This window comes from Narcine bancroftii, chromosome 5 (genome assembly GCF_036971445.1).
Source record: "Narcine bancroftii isolate sNarBan1 chromosome 5, sNarBan1.hap1, whole genome shotgun sequence".
Lineage (NCBI taxonomy): Eukaryota > Metazoa > Chordata > Chondrichthyes > Torpediniformes > Narcinidae > Narcine > Narcine bancroftii.
Genome location: NC_091473.1, coordinates 83136357 through 83157297, shown reverse-complemented (window position 1 = coordinate 83157297; position 20941 = coordinate 83136357). Strand labels below are relative to the sequence as shown.

General features: G+C 42.4%; 1 protein-coding gene across 1 annotated transcript; it reads left to right on the top strand.

Annotated features, from left to right (window-relative positions):
* Nucleotides 1-11294: 11294 nt before the first annotated feature.
* Nucleotides 11295-20301, top strand: LOC138763634 (14 kDa phosphohistidine phosphatase). Its single transcript, XM_069938112.1, has 3 exons — nucleotides 11295-11525; nucleotides 16733-16857; nucleotides 19728-20301. Exons 1-3 carry the CDS (start codon nucleotides 11387-11389, stop codon nucleotides 19818-19820), a joined length of 357 nt encoding a protein of 118 aa, XP_069794213.1. The 5' UTR covers nucleotides 11295-11386; the 3' UTR covers nucleotides 19821-20301.
* Nucleotides 20302-20941: the final 640 nt, after the last annotated feature.

The following is a 20941-nucleotide window of genomic DNA, read 5'->3' as shown; positions in this document are numbered from 1 at the left end:
ATTCCACACAGGGTGAACTGTGATTCTGTAAGTTGTAGCCAGCTGTGTGGCTGGTTTGCCAAAATGGCGGCAAATGGACTGTTATGGCATAAACTGCCGCGGGAGATCTGTTTGTGGCAGCCGCTTGGGCTGTGGACAAGCCAGCAGGATTCATCTTGCTGCATGTTGTGGGTTCTAAAACGTTAGAACCTATTCGGGGTCACAACTGTAGCACTGCTAAAAGCAGAGCTGCCGAAATAAATGCTGAGTACACCAAGCAAGTAAACCAGTAACTGCTATTTATTCAAACTACGTGTGTTTCTTTTTAGGGGAGGTGACAGGGTCACGGGAATTATGTCATAATGCTGCTGTGAGGCCTGGCCGTTCCCATGGTAATGCGCTCCTGCAGCCTGGAACTTCTGCGTGGTGGGGGGAAAGCCCCTGCCCTAATGGCTGCTGCTTCCTGTGCTAGGGAGCTTTCCTGTGCTAGGGAGCATTGCCGTGCTAGGGTGTGTTTCTTCTGCGAAAAGAGCCAGCATCCCTCATCTCGTTGCCCGGCAAAATACTCTGTGTGTTCCAGCTGTGTCAAGAAAGGGCACTGGGCAAGGGTTTGCCGCGCGAGGGGAAGCTCAGGGAATTTCGCCGCCTGCACCACTCCCAGATCCGATTCCAGCCCCAGCCGTCTGTCCCAAATTCTCCCGAGTCCACTTGTTGCACTTCATGCCCATGGAGGGTGGCAGTGAGGAAATGGTGTGAAAAGGCTTGGCAGCCATCTTGGCGTGACCTAAATTCAAACTCGCCGCCATCATCGTCGGAGGAGGAAGGAGGGCCATGCCACGAGGTCGATGCCATCTTACCCATGCAGGGAACCCAGGACAGATTTACAAGGTTAGTTCCAGGGATGGCAGGGTTGTCATATGCAGCAAGGCTAGAAAAACTGGACTTGTATCCATTGGAGTTTAGAAGGATGAGGGGGGACATGATTGAGGTATACAAAATCATCAGGGGGATAGACAAGGTGAAGTCTGATTACTTGTTCCCAATGATGGGGGAGACGAGGACTAGAGGGCATAGTTTAAGAATACAGTGTAGGCCCTTTAGGACGGAGATGAGAAAGCATTTTTTTACCCAGAGAAGTGTGAATCTGTGGAATGCTCTGCCACAGAGGGTGGTAGAGGCGGATTCGCTGACTATGTTCAAAAGAGAGTTAGATAAGACTCTTGTGGGTAACGGAGTTAAGGGTTATGGGGATAAGGCTGGAAAGGGGTACTGATGGTAATGATCAGCCATGATCTAAAATGGCGGTGCTGGCCCGACGGGCCAAATGGCCTACTCCAGCTCCTATTGTCTATTGTCTATTGTCTAATGGGGGCCACTCGAGTGAGGAGCATGATGTCTCCAAGGTCCTAGCCTCGATGGTCCTATTTCAGGACAGACCTCACCAGCTCAGTAACTCCAATAGTGACTGTGAAGCTAAACGGACATTCCCATAAATGCCTAATCAACGCGGGCTCTACTGAAACTTTCATAGACTCATGGACTGTGCAAGGGTACAACCTAAAGATATATCCTTACAATTATCGCATATTCCTTGCTCCTCATTTGCATTCAACAAATTGTATAGTACATCTATCATTTGAAGGGGGGAATTTCTGTAAATTTCGCTTGTATATACTTGATGAATTGTGTGCTCTGGTGTTGTTGGGTCTGGACTTCCTGTGTCACCTTAAAAGCGAGACCTTGGAGTATTCTGGTCCCCTCCCCTCGAAATTATTCGGAATGGAGAATCCCTAAAATCAGAACCCACCTGCAGCCTTTCCACATTGAATATCAAACCCCCTCCTCTCTTCCCGAATCTGTCCTCACTGCAAACCTATTGCTACCAAAAGCAGGAGGTACAGCACAGCAGACCGAGATTTTATAAAGTCTAAGACACAATGTCTGCTCGACGAAGGTATCAATGAACCTAGCTCCAGACCATGGAGAGTGCAAGTGGTAGTGGTAAAAGGGGAAAACAAGTCCAGGCTAGTAATTGACTATAGCCAAACTATTAATTGGTACACACTCCTGGACATATACCCCCTTGCTCGAATTTCGGATAAGGTGAATGATATTCCACTGTAATGGGTCTACTTGACCATCAATCTGAAAGCTGCTTATCACCAGCTGCCAATTCATTCGGAGGATCACCCATACACAGCATTTGAGGCTAACAGTCGCCTCTTATCAATTTCGGAAGGTCCCTTTCAGTATTACTAATGGGATTTCTATCTTCCAGAGGCTGATGGACAGAATGGTGGACAAGTATGGGTTGAAGGCTACCTTTCCCTACCTTGATAATGTCCCCATCTGTGACCAAACCTTGGAAAATCATGATGCCAACCTCCAGTGTTTTCTCCATGTGGCGAAAGCCCTGAGCCTCACTTATAACTCTGACAAGTGCGTGTTCAGGACTAAACATCTGGCTATCCTTGGCTATGTGGTGAATGGCATCATTGGCCTCAATTCAGATAAGATGCACCTCCTGTTAGAGCTCCCCATTCCCAGGACCACAAAGGCTTTGAGGAGATACCTGGGGTTTTTCTCATATTATGTCCAGTGGATCCCTCAATATGCTGATAAGGTTTGCCCTTTCTTAAAAGCCACTATTTTCCCCCTCTTAGCTGAACCCCAAACAGCTTTTAACTACCTCCGGAATCACATTGCGTAAGCCACCATGCATGAGGTGAACGAGAGTGTACCTTTCCAAGTGGAAAGCGATGCTTCAGACGTGGCCCTGGCGGCTACCCTCAACCAGGTGGCCAGGCCAGTAGCATTTCTTTTCTCAGACATTGCAAGGCCACGAGCTCTGGAACCCATCTGTGGAAAAGGTGGCTCAAGCCATTGTAGAAGCCGTGAGGCACTGGAGACTACCTGGCTGGTAGAAGATTCACGCTCCTCACTGACCAGCACTCGGTCACATTCATGTTTAATAATGTCAACAGAGGCAAAATCAAGAATGACAAGATTGTTATGTGGAGGATCAAGCTCTCCACCTAAAATTATGGCACTGCCTATCAGCCTGGAGCTCTTAATGACCCTCCAGATGCCTTATCCAGAGGAAGCTGTGACTCTGCACACACCAGCCAACTGCAGTCTCTGCATAATGAGCTCTGCCATCTAGGGGTCATCCATATGGCTCATTTTGTCAAGGCGTACAATCTGCCCTACTCCATGGAAGATGTCAGGGAAATGACCAGGACTTGCCAGGACTGCGAGGTGTGCAAGCTGCACTTCTACCATCCCGCAAAGGCATACCTAATCAAGTCATCCAGGCCCTTCGAACTGCTCAGTATTGATTTTAAGGGACCTCTCCCCTCCACGAATGGGAACACTTTCTTCCTCTCTATCACTGATGAGTACTCTCGCTTCCTGTTCACGATTCCATGTCCAGACACATCCACTTCGTCAGTCATAAAGGCCCTAGACTCCATTTTTGCCCTGTTCGAGTATCCCAGCTATATTCATAGCGACCGGGACTCATCCTTTATGAGTGACGAGCTACGTCAGTACCTGCTGGTGAGGAGCATTGCATCCAGCAGGACTACTGGCTACAACCCCCGTGGGAATGGGCAGGTTGAAAAGGAGAAAGCTACATTCTGTAAGGCTGTCAAATTGGCCCTGAAGTCAAAAGGGCTTCCAGACTTACACTGGCAGGAAGCGCTTCCTATGGCACTCCATTCCATCTAGTTGCTACTATGTACTGTTATGAGCCCAAAGGACCCCAAAACCCAGCAGTAATAGATATTCACCATCACAAATGGTTACTTAAACAAAAGTTGTTTTTAATTATCTTTAAACATGAAAACAGAATCAAACTTTAACTTATCTCTATTAACTTAACTAAACCCAACTTAACCTCCTTCTAATTCTAAGTGCACGTGTATGTAATATGTGTGTAAATGTAAGAAAAGTTCTTTGGTTCACAGTTCAATCTCACTTCTCATTCTTCCAAGTTCACTGGTTGTAGGCAATTCTTATACTGTGCACAGAATTTAACATGTGTAAAGTTCACCAGGCTTTGGTGCTCGAAAAGTAAATGTTTACTGCTCAGGAAAGTTTTTGTAGGGTTTACAGAGAGATTTGTTGTTCCACGATTTCCACAACTGAGGTACCACCATTAGTCACTACAATGTCTTGCTGATGAAACTTGCCTCATCAGAGTTCTCCAGATGATAACCTCTTTCTTTCAGGGTACCACAGAGTTCCTTTCTGTTCCACTTATTCCAAGAGAAACATCAGACAGATAGCACTTCCTGCCATCTACCTTTCTGGAGCTTTCTTCAGGCTTCCTGGCTGAGAGAGCTTGTTTTACCTCTGTCTCTCTCTCCAACTGAGAATGCGAAAAAGCCCATGTGACTCTCTCACTTGCAAAACCCCTGACCTTCTCCAGCAAATATGAGTTAGTCTTCTTTGTCAAGCTGTTGCCTTTAGATAAACAAAACCCAGGAGTGACCTTTCTGTGCACTTTGTCAAAACCCTTGCAAAGAGCTTTTTAACAGCCAGAGTGTCTCCTCCTTGTTGCTATAAAGGTGCATTAGCATCTACTTGTGGAATGTGCATAGCATTTTCCATATTTTCTGTAAAGTCCACTGAATATGAATTCTTCAGCATTTCAAATAAGACCCGATTTAAAATGTGTGTATGTATGTAACCTACTCTAATTTTACCAATTATCTCCCAAATATATATTCTAATACAGTATTGTGACCAACACTACTCCTCGCGAGCTCCTATTCACTTTCGAAAGAAAGTCAGCATCGGGAACTACACTCCTAATCTGGCTCACCACTCCTGGTCCAGTCCTTCTCAGAAACCACGTGAGGAGAAACAAGACCAACCCCCTGGCGGAAAAGGTGAAACTGCTCCACGCCAATCCCACATATGCCTATGTGGAGAACCTGGATGGCAGGGAGGCCACTGTCTCCTTCAGGGACCTGGCACCTGCCGGAACAGAGGATCCCTTGTCTCAGGTGCCTTGCGAGCCATGGAGCTCATTCTCGCCACCCACAGTCAGGGCCTTGGGGAATTTGGTTCAGGAGGAAAGTGCATCCCCCTCTACCATTGAGCTAGAGACCCATCCCACCTCTCCACCCTCACAAGGGGACTAGGAGACCCAAGAATCCCAAGGCCCCCCAGTGCTAAGGTGCTTCACCCGGATCTCCAGACCCATAGACCACTTCAATCTGTAAATTTGTAAATAACTGTATATTTTTCAACCATTATTTTTGTGAACCCATGTTCTCTGTCTTCATTCACAGACCCTAAATTCTCTGCCCCCATCTGCTCACATATAACCCTGGTTTCCCACCTAAACCCAGAACCCTTCTGAAGACATCTGTAAGACCCTACCCTTAGTTATAAGCTAATAAAAGTGTTTGTTCTCCCTCCAGTCATGAGAGCTACACCTTTATCCTTCTTCTCACTAACTGCTCTAACATATTAATTTCCCTGCAAATCTAGTTTAAACCCATTGGGACAAGACTAACAAACCTACCATATAGATATTAATCCCCTTCCAGTTCGATGCAATCTGTCCCATCGTTACAGATCCCACCTTCCCTGGAACACAGCCCAGTGATCTAGAAACCTGAAGCCCTTCCTACCACACAATGTCCTCAGCCACATTATGAAACAACTCTGAGATGGTCTTGATGAGAGATAAGATCATAAGAAAAGAGTGGTTAATTTCATTTTTATGGTCAATGGATTGGTCATCTGGAAGTTTGTGTGTATTCTAACTTTTAAAATATTGTTTCATATATTGAAGCACAAGAACAGAATAAATGACCAGTGGTCCACAAAGACCTTATGTTTTCCCTCATAATTTTTTCCATCATAATCAATTAATCAATTGACTCTACCCAGGAAAAAAAACTAACTGCATATTTTTATATACCTCCACTGCTGGAAGACATTCCATCCAGCAAAAACTTAATTGAGCTCAAGATTTCAGTCTAAAGTTTTTTTTTCCAGATTTTAATTGTCTTACCCAACAGAATAAAATGGATGCATCTTTCAACTTGCAATTACATTTGACACACTGAATGCTATCCCATTACAATTAGTTTGGTGGCAGCTGCGATAGAAACAACAAAGCTCTAATACATGAAGTGCATAGGAAGAGTAAACAAAATATTGTTGTAAATTCATCCAAATGTACTCAATCAAAGTATAACAAAACAATCATTGAGAAAAATATATTGTTTAATCAACTTTTGTTTGATATATTGCTTCCAACATTTTATTGCTAAAATTTGTATTTGAGATGATAAATAAAATAAAGCTGTGGATATTTTTTCTCTTGGAATATATTACAAAGTGTGAACTCATTTCTAGTGTGTTAAACTAAATCAAAACTAAATCTAATTAAGCAATACAAAAATTGAAGAATGACATGCTGAGATTGGATTACTGTCAGATGACACTTCCAGTCACTTACCAACAACAGGTATCAGTGGGGAATTAATATCCAAAATACCTAGAACCAACTCTGATTTAAGTTTCTGATTCTGCAAAAGATAAATGTTATTCTTCCTGTAAATTCTGATTATTGAGTTATTTAAATACAAATATGGACGGCTTCAAACAATCATTCCAGACAGGAAGGAAAAAAGTTACAGTGGTAATGATCCAGAGGGAGCAGAAGCCTGAAAATATCCTCTGCAAGAATCAAGAGAGTTGTTTGAACCCCCCAATTAACAGAGGAATGCATTTATCAGAAATCTTATTCAAAATACTTCAAGTGAACTTGGAATGTTTTTTTAATATATGCGAACACAATTATATGCCTGAGTACCAGAATTAACGTTTGGAGGTATACTCTTCCATACCCAACCTATCTCTTATCACTAATTAAAAATGTTGAACAATCCCAAGTTTCACATACTGCCTTGAGCACTCTTTACTCCTAGTTGTGAGAATAAAAGCAGAGCTTCAGATGGTGGAAATCTAAAGCAAAAAAAAATACTGGACAATAAAAATTTTGCTTCTTGAACACTTTTGGGTGTATTTTATGGATTTTGGGATGCTGATCACGAAAATCCCCTTAAAGTTTTCCTTTCACATACTGTTTTTTAGATGTAACCTATTTTTGTAATTTCCTGTCATATTTTAAGTCTACTTCAAACATGAAACCATGAAGTGCAACATGTCATCGAATATTCATTTTCTGCATTCATACTTGGACTTCTTCCCTCCTGATTTTTCTGCAGTCAGTTATGGTTTTTAGACTGCAGGCATGTAACAGCACAATCAAGGAATTTTGCCATCACACGGGCAGTCTAAAAAGGAATGTGCAGGAATTTTGCGTCAATTCCTACACTGCGGTTTATCCTGCAGGACCCCTACAACTTTTTGGAGGAAGCCTGCAGTGTAAATCATACCAGAAAAATTCATTGTCAGTCATCCATTCGACTGCAAGTCCAACCTCTGGGACTGTTGCACTCAGGCACTTGCAGTAATTATGTTAATTTTTTCTGCGATTTTCCCAAAATTGCAGTTTAAAAACATTAAGTGACAGGGAGAAAGTTTTCACCAGGACATTGCAACCAAAAAAAGGGGAATCAGGGCAACTAGAATCCATCAGTGTTGGATAACTATTGTTAGACACTGACACTAGAGGCATCAGATGCCGTGTACAATGAAAATCAGTAGCAAAACAGGTTGAACTAACGCAATGTGTCAGTATCATTATGCAATTAAACATGCTAAATTAAAATTAATTGAATGTTTCTCGAACTTCCTATATGATATAAAAAGTCTGAAATTACTTTTGAAGTTGTCTATCATAATCCCAAATTTTATTTCAGTAAGCAAAACTTTTGCAAAAATTCATTGTCTGGTTCTCGTGAAAAACCAAACAGGGAAGTTAAAGGGCATGGATCTAATTTAATTTTAAAAATTGTTGGCAAAAAATGAAAAAATATTCTGCCAATATCTGTCATGTTCTTGTATTCTGTGCCATCCTTATGGCTCAGATTGATGTCGAGGATCAAAGCTACCTCCCTGATGTTCCAGACGATGAAGATTTCTTTGGCTTGGCTTCACGGACGAAGATTTATGGAGGGGGTAAATGTCCATGTCAGCTGCAGGCTCGTTTGTGGCTGACAAGTCCGATGCGGGACAGGCAGACACGGTTGCAGTGGTTGCAGGGGAAAATTGGTTGGTTGGGGTTGGGTGTTGGGTTTTTCCTCCTTTGCCTTTTGTCAGTGAGGTGGGCTCTGCGGTCTTCTTCAAAGGAGGTTGCTGCCCGCCAAACTGTGAGGCGCCAAGATGCACGGTTTGAGGCGATATCAGCCCACTGGCGGTGGTCAATGTGGCAGGCACCAAGAGATTTCTTTAGGCAGTCCTTGTACCTTTTCTTTGGTGCACCTCTGTCACGGTGGCCAGTGGAGAGCTCGCCATAAAACACGATCTATCTTGGGAAGGCGATGGTCCTCCATTCTGGAGACGTGACCCACCCAGCGCAGCTGGATCTTCAGCAGCGTGGACTCGATGCTGTCGACCTCTGCCATCTTGAGTACTTCGACGTTAGGGATGAAAGCGCTCCAATGAATGTTGAGGATGGAGCGGAGACAACGCTGGTGGAAGCGTTCTAGGAGCCGTAGGTGATGCCGGTAGAGGACCCATGATTCGGAGCCGAACAGGAGTGTGGGTATGACAACGGCTCTGTATACGCTTATCTTTGTGAAGTTTTTCAGTTGGTTGTTTTTCCAGACTCTTTTGTGTAGTCTTCCAAAGGCACTATTTGCCTTGGCGAGTCTGTTGTCTATCTCGTTGTCGATCCTTGCATCTGATGAAATGGTGCAGCCGAGATAGGTAAACTGGTTGACCGTTTTGAGTTTTGTGTGCCCGATGGAGATGTGGGGGGGCTGGTAGTCATGGTGGGGAGCTGGCTGATGGAGGACCTCAGTTTTCTTCAGGCTGACTTCCAGGCCAAACATTTTGGCAGTTTCCGCAAAACAGGACATCAAGCGCTGAAGAGCTGGCTCTGAATGGGCAACTAAAGCGGCATTGTCTGCAAAGAGTAGTTCATGGACAAGTTTCTTTTGTGTCTTGGTGTGAGCTTGCAGGCGCCTCAGATTGAAGAGACTGCCATCCGTGCGGTACCGGATGTAAACAGCGTCTTCATTGTTGAGGTCTTTCATGGCTTGGTTCAGCATCATGCTGAAGAAGATTGAAAAGAGGGTTGGTGCGAGAACACAGCCTTGCTTCATGCCATTGTTAATGGAGAAGGGTCCAGAGAGCTCATTGCTGTATCTGACCCGACCTTGTTGGTTTTCGTGCAGTTGGATAATCATGTTGAGGAACTTTGGGGGGCATCGATGAAGATTTAAAAGGGAAACAAAATTCATTCTCACAGTGAATCCTACAAGTTTGGCCACAGAATAAAGAAGACTCAAAATTGCGGAGGCACAGTCTGGGCAGTTCGTGGATTGAGACGAAAACTGGTATAACTATGTGGAATGATTTGATCATCACTGTGTAGCCAATATTACTGATGCTGTGCTTATTAACCAAAAGAAATCACACCCAGCGTGATGGTGTCGCCACTCATGTATACTGTGAAATGGGGGGGACCATTTTAGTTCTGTATTAAACAATGAATGAAGCCTCATGTCTCCATGTTGTGCTTTCTGAACATCAAATACATGACACTTTATGCAATGGGGGGGGAATGCATTTTAGGGCAAGATCAAACGAATCAATCTAGCAGTAAGATTCAGATTGTACTTCCTTGTGTGAGAGATGAGTACAACTGATATAAAAATATGAAGATGAGGAAACTAAAATAGATAAATGGGTAAATGAATAAAGCCAGTATGAACAGGATAAGACATGGATATTAGAATGCAGGAAGCAGAATCAGTCTGAGTAAGATAAGGATCTCCTAGCCTTTAGACAGAATCAGCAAGTTCACTGTATGAATGAGATAAGGATAGACAATAGATAATAGAATGTAGGAAGTAGAGTTAGTCTGAATAAGATAAGGGTCTTCTAGCCCCAGATAGAATTAGCATGTTTGCATATGTAATTAGTAAGCCTTAGACTGTATTAGCCAGTTCTACATATGAAGAGGACACAGCCCTGAGGGTCGGGAAGGTGTAAATTAGAACAAAGACAGGTTTGTGAATAAGGACAATGAGGATAATGACATGATAAGACATTGACAGGATACCCCCTGGTCCTTCAAGTGCACAGAAACAGCATGTAGGCAGGCAGGATTGCCTAATGCCAAACCTCTCCAGGAGGCAGAAGAATGTAAGGGGGGGGGGGTATTCCTATACTGAAATGAACTGTATAAAAGTTGGGGTGAGCCCCAGTGTATGTGTGTATTCCCAGGGTAAGGGGAATCACCCAACTTTGCATTGTTGTATAATAAATGTTCTTTGTTCTCAATTTTTGTCTCGAGCAATTTCTGTGAAGGTACTTCTGTTTCTAACACTTGTATATCTTATGTGTAGCTAATAATAGGGATATAGGTATGCCACAATCAGTGTGCAACTGAGGCAAAATTTCAAATAAATGATTTAGCAGAGAAATGGCCAGCAGAGATATAGAGAATGTGGTAGGACAAGTACATTATTCCGCATCCCAGAACTCTGCAATTCCTTTATTTTTAGATGATTTTTTTTTCTTCCTGCCAATTTTAAGTCACAATTGTATCTAACTCAGGCTGTAGATTAATGTAGACATTTCCCCTACAACTGGTTCGGCTGCTTTCCATTCTCCCTTTAAAGATGTGGGGCTACTTTTACCACTCTCCAGTCTGAAGCAATGGCTACATAATTTAAACATTTTTAAAAAAAAATGTATTTCATGACTGTGGCATGCAGTTGACCAGAGGAGATATTTCTCCAGCATCAACTTCCTACTAATACGAATTTCCTTTTCATTAGATTCTTGTTTCTCTAGCAATTTGGGAAGTTATTTGTTTTCTCTTCTGTGAAGACAGAAATGAAGTACTGCATCTGTTTAATTGTTCTTCCATTTCTGACCATAGGGATTATTACATTTCTCTTCATCAACCTTTTTCTTTTTACCTGCTTGTCCCTTTTCCAGCCAGTTTTCAAGCTTCTTACAAAAGTATTCTCCAACTCTTGTTCCTTTTTATTTTGCAGAATTCTGAACCAGCCCTGACACTTTTTTTGTGTGGGAAGGATCTCAACCTCCCCTCCTCAGCCCATTGGCTCCACGTGCTGAGTGAGGGCCGCGCGAGGCCGCGGCGTCCTCGCGCAATGTCCGCGCTGGCGGCGTCCTCGCGCAATGTCCGCGCTGGCGGCGTCGGCCTGGCGCATCGCCCGCCATTCCGCCGCTGGACCGTCCGTCCGCCAGCCTGCGCTGCTGCTGCTGGGACTGCAGGAACATGGCCACCTTGGCCAGCGTGACGGACGTGGAGATCGACCCCGAGGGGGTATTCAAGTACATCCTGGTGAGGCTGAGCCTCAAGGATGGCACGGAATACAAGGACATCGTGCGGGGCACCCAAAGCGCCGAGTATCACAGTAAGTGCGGCCGGGGCAGGAACGGTGCCGAGGTCTGCACCAACCCGGGTTCTTGGCCAGGCGGCATCTGCTGAGTGCGGGCAATAATTTTGTTTGTGTTGGGTAGCGCAAAAAGGGGACTTATATGTTTTGTTTTTGAATGTTTAATTACGTGAAGACCCGCCTCCCAGTTTTGAAGTGACCAAATACAGCTCCCACGTGTGTCGGTGAGGATTTCAACTTGGCAGATCCAATCAACCCTGCTGCATGACTTAAGCATGATTCAAGAAATCTAGATATGGAACAAGCTAAAACTATCATCTCACTGGTAATTTGTCGCTAAAGTACTTTCATTTGCAAAAGGTGATGAAGTTTGAGTCTGAAAATACTGAAAACGTTCAGCAGATCAGGCAGAATAGATAGAAAGAGAAACCAGTTAATGGTTTAGGCCAAAGAGTTTATCAGAACTTCAAAAGCAAGACACCAAGTTTGTCTAAAGTTTCGGGGAAGTTGGGAAGAGATGGATAGGACAAAGGGAATAACTGGTTGGGTGAGACAAAGGTTGCCTGGAGTTTAGTGTATCGATTTCAATTTGTGCACTTTGTTGATTGAGACCTTCCAGGATGTGCAGTCAACTTTTCATACAGGCATGTGCAATGGCAATATGGCACAGCTGGTAGAGAAGAGACTTTTTACTTGTGGCCTTCAGAATTTCCTTCCAGATCTTAAGAGGCTCAGTAATTCATAGTTGCCAGGAGCTGAGGAACATGGAATGTTATGTACCTTCGATCACATTTGCCCTCCCTACATGACTGCCTACGTTGGAATCATTAAAACCAATAATTTGGTTTTCATCATTTGTGGAAGCTTATTGGCGAAAACTCCTCCTTCTGCCCAACCTGCATAGAGATTGGTCCTTTGAGATAATTTATGACCTTGCTCCAAGATGACAGACTTGTACATTCACTGGTATTTTAACATCTCTGGGATGCAGATGAGATGGCACACCAGAACTGGTTTCAACTGGAACCATCCCAGTCATTTAATATTAAAATGATCTGTGAGAAAGCACAGACCTGGTGGCCCACCAAGTCCATGACATTAGCATCCGCTCTTCTCAGATTCTGACACTCACCTATACTCTGGAGCTAATTAACCTCCCAACCCGTGTGTCTTTAGGATGGGGGAAGAAAGTGGAGCATCTCAAGGTCACAGGGGGAGCAAGTAAACTTCACACAGATAGCACTGATATCAGATTTGAACCCAGATTATTGGAGCTGTGAGGCAGCAGTTGTCATATGAATTTTCTAGGTTACAAACTGAGGCAGTCAATTATGCAGGCTGTATTCATGCCATCATATCTGCTGGCTCTTCAGACGAAGGGTGATCTAATTCCAGATAGAGCTCTAACTGGAGAGTATGATTATAATGAGAGACAAATTCATCAACAAAATGATGGAGACCACTAAAAGGGTTCTGAAGCAAAATTGTGAGTGTATGTGTGAATCTGGTGACACATCCCAGTCAGCAGAAGAGAGGGTTTCTTGCTTTATCACTAGTTGCTGTGCTCCCTATTCCCAAACCAGAATAAAGAAAGACTCTCACAATGACTGCTGAGGAAGAGGAGGAGCAAGGGGAGCTGACAATGAACAGTCAATAAAATTTTTAAAAAGCTGAAAATCTGGAAATTAAAAAAAAACAAAATGCCAGAAGCACTCAGCAGGTCAGGCAGCATTTGTGGAAAAATAAACTGTCAAGAATTCAGGTTAGAAATCCCTTGTTAGAAATGGGAAAGAGGTCAAACAAGTTAGTTTTCAGTAGCAGAGAAGATGGGCGAGGGATGGTAGAAAAAAGGGAATATCTGATAGGGTGACACTTAATGATTAATAGAGTAATATATATAGCAGCACATTATGCTTAAATTTAATTTTATTTGTTGTGTTATTCCTTGCACAATGAGGCTCTTCTGCGAGCAGTCTAATAAGTTAACTGGAACATACATTATTCGACTGTATAATGTAGAAATACAAGAGAAAGATGGTGCAGTTAGTGTAGTAGTTAGCACAATTCTATTACATCGCCAGTGTAGCGGCTGAGCACAGAGATGTGGACTGGCCCACAAGATGGCCGACGAACACAGCGACCATGTGGACCTGAGGGGTGACACTGGCCGTCATTGCAGGTGACCTCCTTCACGGTGGGAAGACGGTGAACTGTGGCGGGAATGCTGGGCAATCCCAGTCCGACGTTCCGAAGACGTAGTGCCCTGACGGCAGTGCCTGGGAACCATATAAACTCAATGACCAGTGCAATAAACCAGTCTTGACTTCAAAGCTTTGATGTGTGTATTGTTCTTCTGCATGGCCACGTTGCGCAAACGCTACACCAACAACTCAGATTTGAATTCATTACTGTTTGTAAGGAGTATTGTATGTTCTCCCTATGTCTGCGTGGTATTAAAAGCTCCAATTTCATTTAGTGTGAGTATCACTTTTAGGACTAGAATAGGCTGCAACCATTCACAGCTGTGGAGAGACTGGTTGGTAACAGCAAGTACAGGCTGTTCCCAAATTTGCTACTTTGGAGAGGAGAAAGAGCATTTGTTGTTTTTTCAAGGGACACGTGTGATGAGAGTCATGTGGGTGGAGGGTGAAGGAAACAGCACATTTGAGCAGCAGCTATCTCATCGAACATGGAGCAGGAATGACTGTGTGAGAATGGATAATTCGGCTGATTCTTGACAGAGAAAGGAGAATTGCTGCATCAGATTGTGTCCAAAGTAATGGTCATGTCGATTGACCTGTACCTGGGTTTTGAAAACTAATTTTCCCTATGCAAGGGAACTGTTTGTACTAAAGAATATTTTTTTGGAAGAAACTCAATGAGGATTTGTGAGTTTTCAGCAGTCTGGTTGCTCAATCTCTCCCATCTCCTTTGTGATTACTTCTGTGCATCAGTTTAAAAGCCTGTGTTTTGACAATGGATTTCTAAGACTGAACTTTGTAATGACTTTCCAGAATTGTGCCTAAGCTGTAATGGTTTAGGTATCTCTCTCACATGCACACCTACACTCGCACATAGTTTGGTTTGATTTGACTAATGTGTTATATTAATAGTTATTAATAAATAGTGTTTTAAAAGAGGATAATAAAATTGCCTTGGTGAATTTCCATTGCAGCTGGTCTGTGACGTAACAGTGCATTTCCTCTGTGTGCTCCTGTTTCTTCCCATTCTTCAGAATGTGGATGTGTTGTAGGTTGATTTGGGTTGCACAGGCTTGTGGGCTTGTAACTGTGTTGTAGATCTAAATTAAATTAAAAGTACATGTGCAGAGTTACAATGATCATTTTGGTGTGAGCAAGGGCAAAATGGTTTACACTGTTGCATTCATTCGGAAGCCTGATGGCTATAGGAAGAACCTTTCTTGAATCCTGTTTGTGTGTGATTTCACACTCTTAAACCTTCTCCCCAATGAGAAGAGAGAGAAAAGAATGTGTCCGGGGTGTAATGGGGTTTTTCAGATTGTTGGGTGCCTTCCCAAAGCAGAGGGAGATGCAGATGAAGTCTATGGAGGGGGCAAAGATAAGGTAAGTGAGTTAGGGAACCTAAAGCTAAAGGACACAGATTTAAGGTGAGAGGTGAAAGATTTAGAAGGGACCTTCTTCAAGATTGGTGGATATATGCAATGCCAGAGGAAGTGGTAGAAATGGGGACTATTGTAATATCCTAAATAATTTTGAAATGTATATGGAGAGGAAATGTTTAGAACAGTGTTTCTCAACCTTTTTCTTTACACTCACCACTTTAAATATTCCTTATACCATAGGTGCTCTATGATTAGTATGGTATTGCTTAAGGTAACAATCGGGTCTAGAGCAGTGATTCTCAACCTTCAACCTTCCCACTCACATAACACCTTAAGCAATCCCTTACTAACCACAGAGCACTGATGGCATAGGGATTGCCTAAGGTGGAATGTGAATGAAAAGAAAAAGGTTGAGAATCACTGGTTTAGAAGGATATGGGCTGAATGCAGGCAAATGGCATTTGTTTATCAGCATAGACAATTTGGGCCATAGCTCCTGTTTTCTGTGCTGTGTGATTCTTTGTTTTTCTCTCTTTATATCTGGTGCCTGACCCACTGTGCCTTCAGTATATCCTGTTCATCTTTCAGATTTCCAGCATCTGTTATTTTAAAAATCTTCACCTTTGTAACAGCACTGATTTACCATAGCTTACAAACAAATAAAGAAAACATTCATTCCTTTCTTCACACCATGATGTCAACTTTCTTTTCTTATTCACTAGACACAACATTGCATTCCTCAACTCCCCAAATACCACCCAGCTAAACTCCTCTGACCTTCTCATTGGCTCACCACCATGTGGGTGATCCTGATTCTCTCACTCTCCTCCTCCTGATAGATGAAAGTATGCAACCGCAACACCTTTCCCACTGCTGCTTTATTACTTTAGTGACTTCCTGACGCCCTGGGCACTAATGATTTTGCTCTCATTGATCTAAAAGTACAGAACTGTAAATGAAAATTGGTATGTAGATCAGGGTTCTTTATCCTGCTTTACCATGAAGCCTCATAAATGTTTGGAATGATTTTTATTCGTGATTGGAGACAAGGAGTATCTAAGGAGGAGGAGCTTAGAAAGGAGAACGGAGTGGTGTAATGTTAGGGAAGTGGAAATAGTTGGGACCAACTGGATAGGGTTTATGGGAAACCAAGAAATAGAAGCATGCTCTGCTGCTCAACATGATGGCCAATCTACCTCAAACTCTATTTCTCTACTCTACATCCACATTCCTTGATTCCTTCAATATATAGAAATAAATCAGGTAGCTACGAAAAAAAAACCCAGATTATGTAATTTAAGAATAACTGTCTAAACTCCCAGCGAAAGACCAGACTGCATCTTGTGAATTGCACAGCTGGAAAAGAAATGAGAATCTGTGAACTGGTTCATCAAAATCTTGTGATAGACAACTTTGGAGAAATGGTGGCGATGGCATTCCCTCAGTGATCATGATCTTCACAGGACTTAAGTTACTAAATGGTTAGGAACAGAAGATGTATGTTTCATTAATACTCCTGGGTGCCATGTAAGTTCTAAAAATACTTGGGTTTGAATAATTTAAATCTCTAAAACCTGCAGGAAACTTTGATGAAAGTGGTATCATTATGTAGATTATAAACCACATTCTCTTCCTTGTGCAGCTAACATCTTTGAAAAGCTGAATACAGAAATGGAGAACCTGGAACTGGAGTGCAAGTGTCTGGGAGGAGGAAAGATTGATCACAACAGCAAACAGAAGAAAATAAGAGTATTTGGTCTTTCAACAGTAAGTTCTTGTAACTCCTGAAGTAGAATGCAAAGACACTTAAGCCTTGAAAATATCATCCCAATACTAAGAATGCCTGCGCTTTGTGATATACTGGGAATTAAGGTCAGGATGGGAAATAAGGTCAGGAGTGCCGAGAACAATACCTGCATGTTTATTGCCTACTGCTTTATTGTACTTTCTTGGAATTAGTGTTTGAATGTTCAAGAAATGTATTGAGTTCACTACTTATTAGCAGAAGATTGTGTGGTTAATTAAAATGAGCAGCCAGATCCAAGGTCACAGACGATCAACCATCTGGCAGAATATCCCGCAGAGCCAAATGGCTTCAGCCCTTTCACTGTTGAGTGATAGCAATCTAATACACTAAGGTTTTGAAGGAGCCCAAGCAACTCATTAATTCTACATTTCTGTTACAGTATTATCCTGCAAAAAATATTGAGATTTATATGAATGTTCAGGTTATATTAGGAAGGAAAGGATACAAATCGGATGGATACCTGCATTAAGTGGAGCTTGTAGGATGCATTTCCATTGGGGAAGAAATCAGCGCCACACTTAGCTGAAGAAACAAAGTAAATGTTTGGCTGTCAGGAGATAATGTGGCTTTACATTTGCCAATGCCTGCACTAAACTCAGGGAAAGTGGAGCTGTGTAGGGATGAAACTGTCCTCCTAGCCTTGTCAAAAAGATTTAGAAAATGACAGCAAAATCAAAGGTCATCCGGTTGTTATAATAGCACAGGAATCTGCAGGCTGTTCACATACAAACAATGGCAGTCAAATGTGGCCAACCGGTGCATTTCCATCCAGGATGATGGCATGAGAAACCCTGAAGCTTGAAGTGGCTGCAGCAAAGGCTCAATGGGGAAAGACCACCAATAAAGACCCTCCAATATTGTGTAACCAGGGTATGAAGCCCAAGTATAAACTTCTTGAACTGTTTAGTTGTGGAAATAATATGAGAAAAATGGTACGCTTAGTGTGAATTGTATATGTACATAGAAACATAGAAGATAGGAGCAGGAGTAGGTCATTCGACCCTTCGAGCCTGCTCCGCCATTCAACAAGATCATGGCTGATCTTAAAGTTCAGTACCCCGTCCCCGCCTTCTCTCTGTAACCTTTAATACCCTTATACTGAAGAAATAGATCTAATTCCCTCTTAAATAGATTTAATGAACCTGCCTCTACTGCCCTCTGTGGCAATGAATTCTACAGATTCACCACCCTCTGGGTCAAGAAATTCCTCCTCATCTCGGTCCTAAATGGTTTGCCTATTATCCTCAAACCATGGCCCCGGGTTCTGGATTTTCCCATCATTGGAAACATCCCACCTGCATCCATTCTGTCCAGTCCTGCCAGAATTTTGTAGGTCTCTATGAGATCCCCTCTCAATCTTCTAAATGCCAGGGAGTACAATCCCAATTTCCGCAATCTTTCCTCATAAGTCATTCCTGCCATTCCAGGTATCAGCCTGGTGAATCGCCTCATGCTGTCTCATGTATAGTGTATGATATAACAAAGTTTATGAAAGAAGAGCACAGTGGAAAATGCAGAAATGCAGTACTGGTACAATGACAATTCAGCTGGACTCAAAATGATTGGCGTGAAACTGCAGGTGCTGTGATTATAGTAAAAATACAAAAATGCTGGAGGAACTCAGCAGGTCTCACAGCGTCCATATGATTGGCATTAAGATGGTGATATTTACAGCTCTATTTCAGGACTTCAGGATTTTCTTTCACTTTGCTCTTCATGGGTGCACTGGGTAAATATGAGGCAATTTTTAATCACCATTTTGAACCAGAAGACATTGAGAAGGTCGAATGGAAATCATGCAGTCGTTCAACGGGAAGAATAATCTGGAATGTATTAGGCATTCTTCCATCTCAGGTTTTGAGTTACCATCTCAGCGATTTTGGCAGACTGTTGTAGATCTTCTCTCTTTTGGGCTCTAGCTCCGCGATGTGGTCCCTTTGTTTCATCATTCTGCTGGGTTGCTTTGGCTAGTTGGATACATGGCCACACAGGCTCTCCTCCAGTGTTAATGATGAGTTGCTAGTCACATGTAGTGCCGAGGACTTTGAAAATCTTTTACCTGTGATGAAACAGCACATATCTCATTATTCCCACACCTAAACATTCTCTAGACATTAGCAAGATTATGAATTCTAAATGGAGTGTTTCAATTTGGATGCATTTAGATGCTCTATTTTTAACTAAACGTGGGTTTGCAGTCTTCTCATAATGGGGATTGAATTTCCCATGGCTAGAAGTTGAAGGTGGCCTTGGCTTCATGATACAAATGTTGACAGTTATGGTGTGACAGTGAGCATCTTCTCTGGATTAAGGGATAATGCTGTTAAACATAAGTCGCAATTGCTTTTAAAGTTTACCAGCAAAACTTAAAAAGATTTTGTTGCTTAGAGCTGTAAAATTAAGAAAGCAATTTGAAATGTCAATTAGCATGAAGTACCAAACGCAGATCACACAATAGCAATTAGATTTGATGAACCATATCGAGGATACTCTTACCTATAACCCACTTGTTAACTTGCTGTCTGATCTTTGTCTCAGCTCACCTCTGAAATTCCTTGGGACATCTCCATATGTTAAACCTGACATATGAATGCCAGAGTTGAGTTCAAAAGACTTTGAATGTAGCTATTTTTTCTCCTTGCCCTCTTCTGTAAGGACATTTCCTGGGCTTGTGTTAACCTGTCACCTTTTCATGGAGGTTTCAGTTACTATGCCTAATCCTGAATTTACTTGGCAGTTTGACCAGGAACTGCAGCTGAACTCTCACTGCTGAGGCTATTGTGTTCAATGCTAGTAAATACACTTTATGTTAATACTCCCTCTCTTTCAGGGTTTTGGGAAAGCAGATCACTCCATTTCTGTGGAAAAGTTGAAGACTGTATACAGGGACTATGAAATTACCTGGTCAGATGAAACCAAGTAAAAGCAAAGATTCGCTGGAGTATTCTCTGTCAAGAAGATCACTGTACAATTTTGTTCAAGTAGTTTGTTTTTCTGGACAAGTTCAGTTTATTTGTAGAATTTCGTTGAGGTATGTTGCTGCTCAGGGACTTTGCACGTTTTGGTGTGCTAAACAGATACTTTTGAATGTCCTTGAGATTCTTTGCCTAACAAATTACATCTTGAGTTTGGCTCAGATATGTTGTTTGGGAATGTCATGAGATTGAACTGAACTATAAAACAATCGATTACCTCTATCAGAAAAGTCCATAAAAGACTTGTAGTGTTCTGTGCTGGTGTTTATTATTGGTGTGGATTTTCATTGTGCTCTCCCATTTTTTTAAAATTAGGTGAAATATATTTGTTAAAAGTGCTCCACTGAAGTCATGGTTGAATAGAGAACCAGCTGAGAAATTTAAACCTTGTTCAATATAACTTGAATTAAAGGTCATTAATTGTGACAATAGGGTAATATTAATCTCATAACTACTGCGTTGTCTAAAAATTGATTAGATTCACTGATGATCTTAAGAAACAAAATGGTGCTCGTCTGGTTCATCTATGATGCCAGATCCTCAATAAGGTGATTATCAAGTCATCATCAGTTGTACCTCACCATGAAGATCGAGAATATGATTAAAAATAGGATTACCTGAAGCCACAACAAAGAGACATCCAGCCCAGCCAAACCTTTAAGATCCTGCTCCCCTCCCTCACATGCCAGAATTGTGGGAGCTGTCCCTCAGGTTAGTCAAGCAACAATGTCACAATTTTAGTTTTTAAATGTGCCCTTCTGGCCCATGAGACCACGCCACCCAAATACACCCATGTAGCCAATCATCCCACCAATCCAGAACGTCTTTGGAATGTGGGAGGAAACAAGATCACCTGGAGCAAACCGATGAAAATGCAGGGAGAATGTACAAACTCCTTGTAGATAACAATGGGTTTGAACTTGGGCCACTGGCACTATAATAGCATTGTGCTAACAGACTCAATTTCCTTCTTGTAATGAGACAACCAGAATTACTCACAATACACCAAGTGTGGTCTAAACAAAGTTTGACACCTTCACCCTGACGTCCTTTCTTTGAAACTCAGTGC

Coding starts and splice junctions, on each gene's coding strand:
- LOC138763634 (XM_069938112.1), top strand. CDS start 11,387: ATGGCCACCTTGGCCAGCGTGACGGACGTGGAGATCGACCCCGAGGGG. Junction 11,526..16,732: donor CCAAAGCGCCGAGTATCACA/GTAAGTGCGGCC, acceptor TTCCTTGTGCAG/CTAACATCTTTGAAAAGCTG. Junction 16,858..19,727: donor GAGTATTTGGTCTTTCAACA/GTAAGTTCTTGT, acceptor CCTCTCTTTCAG/GGTTTTGGGAAAGCAGATCA.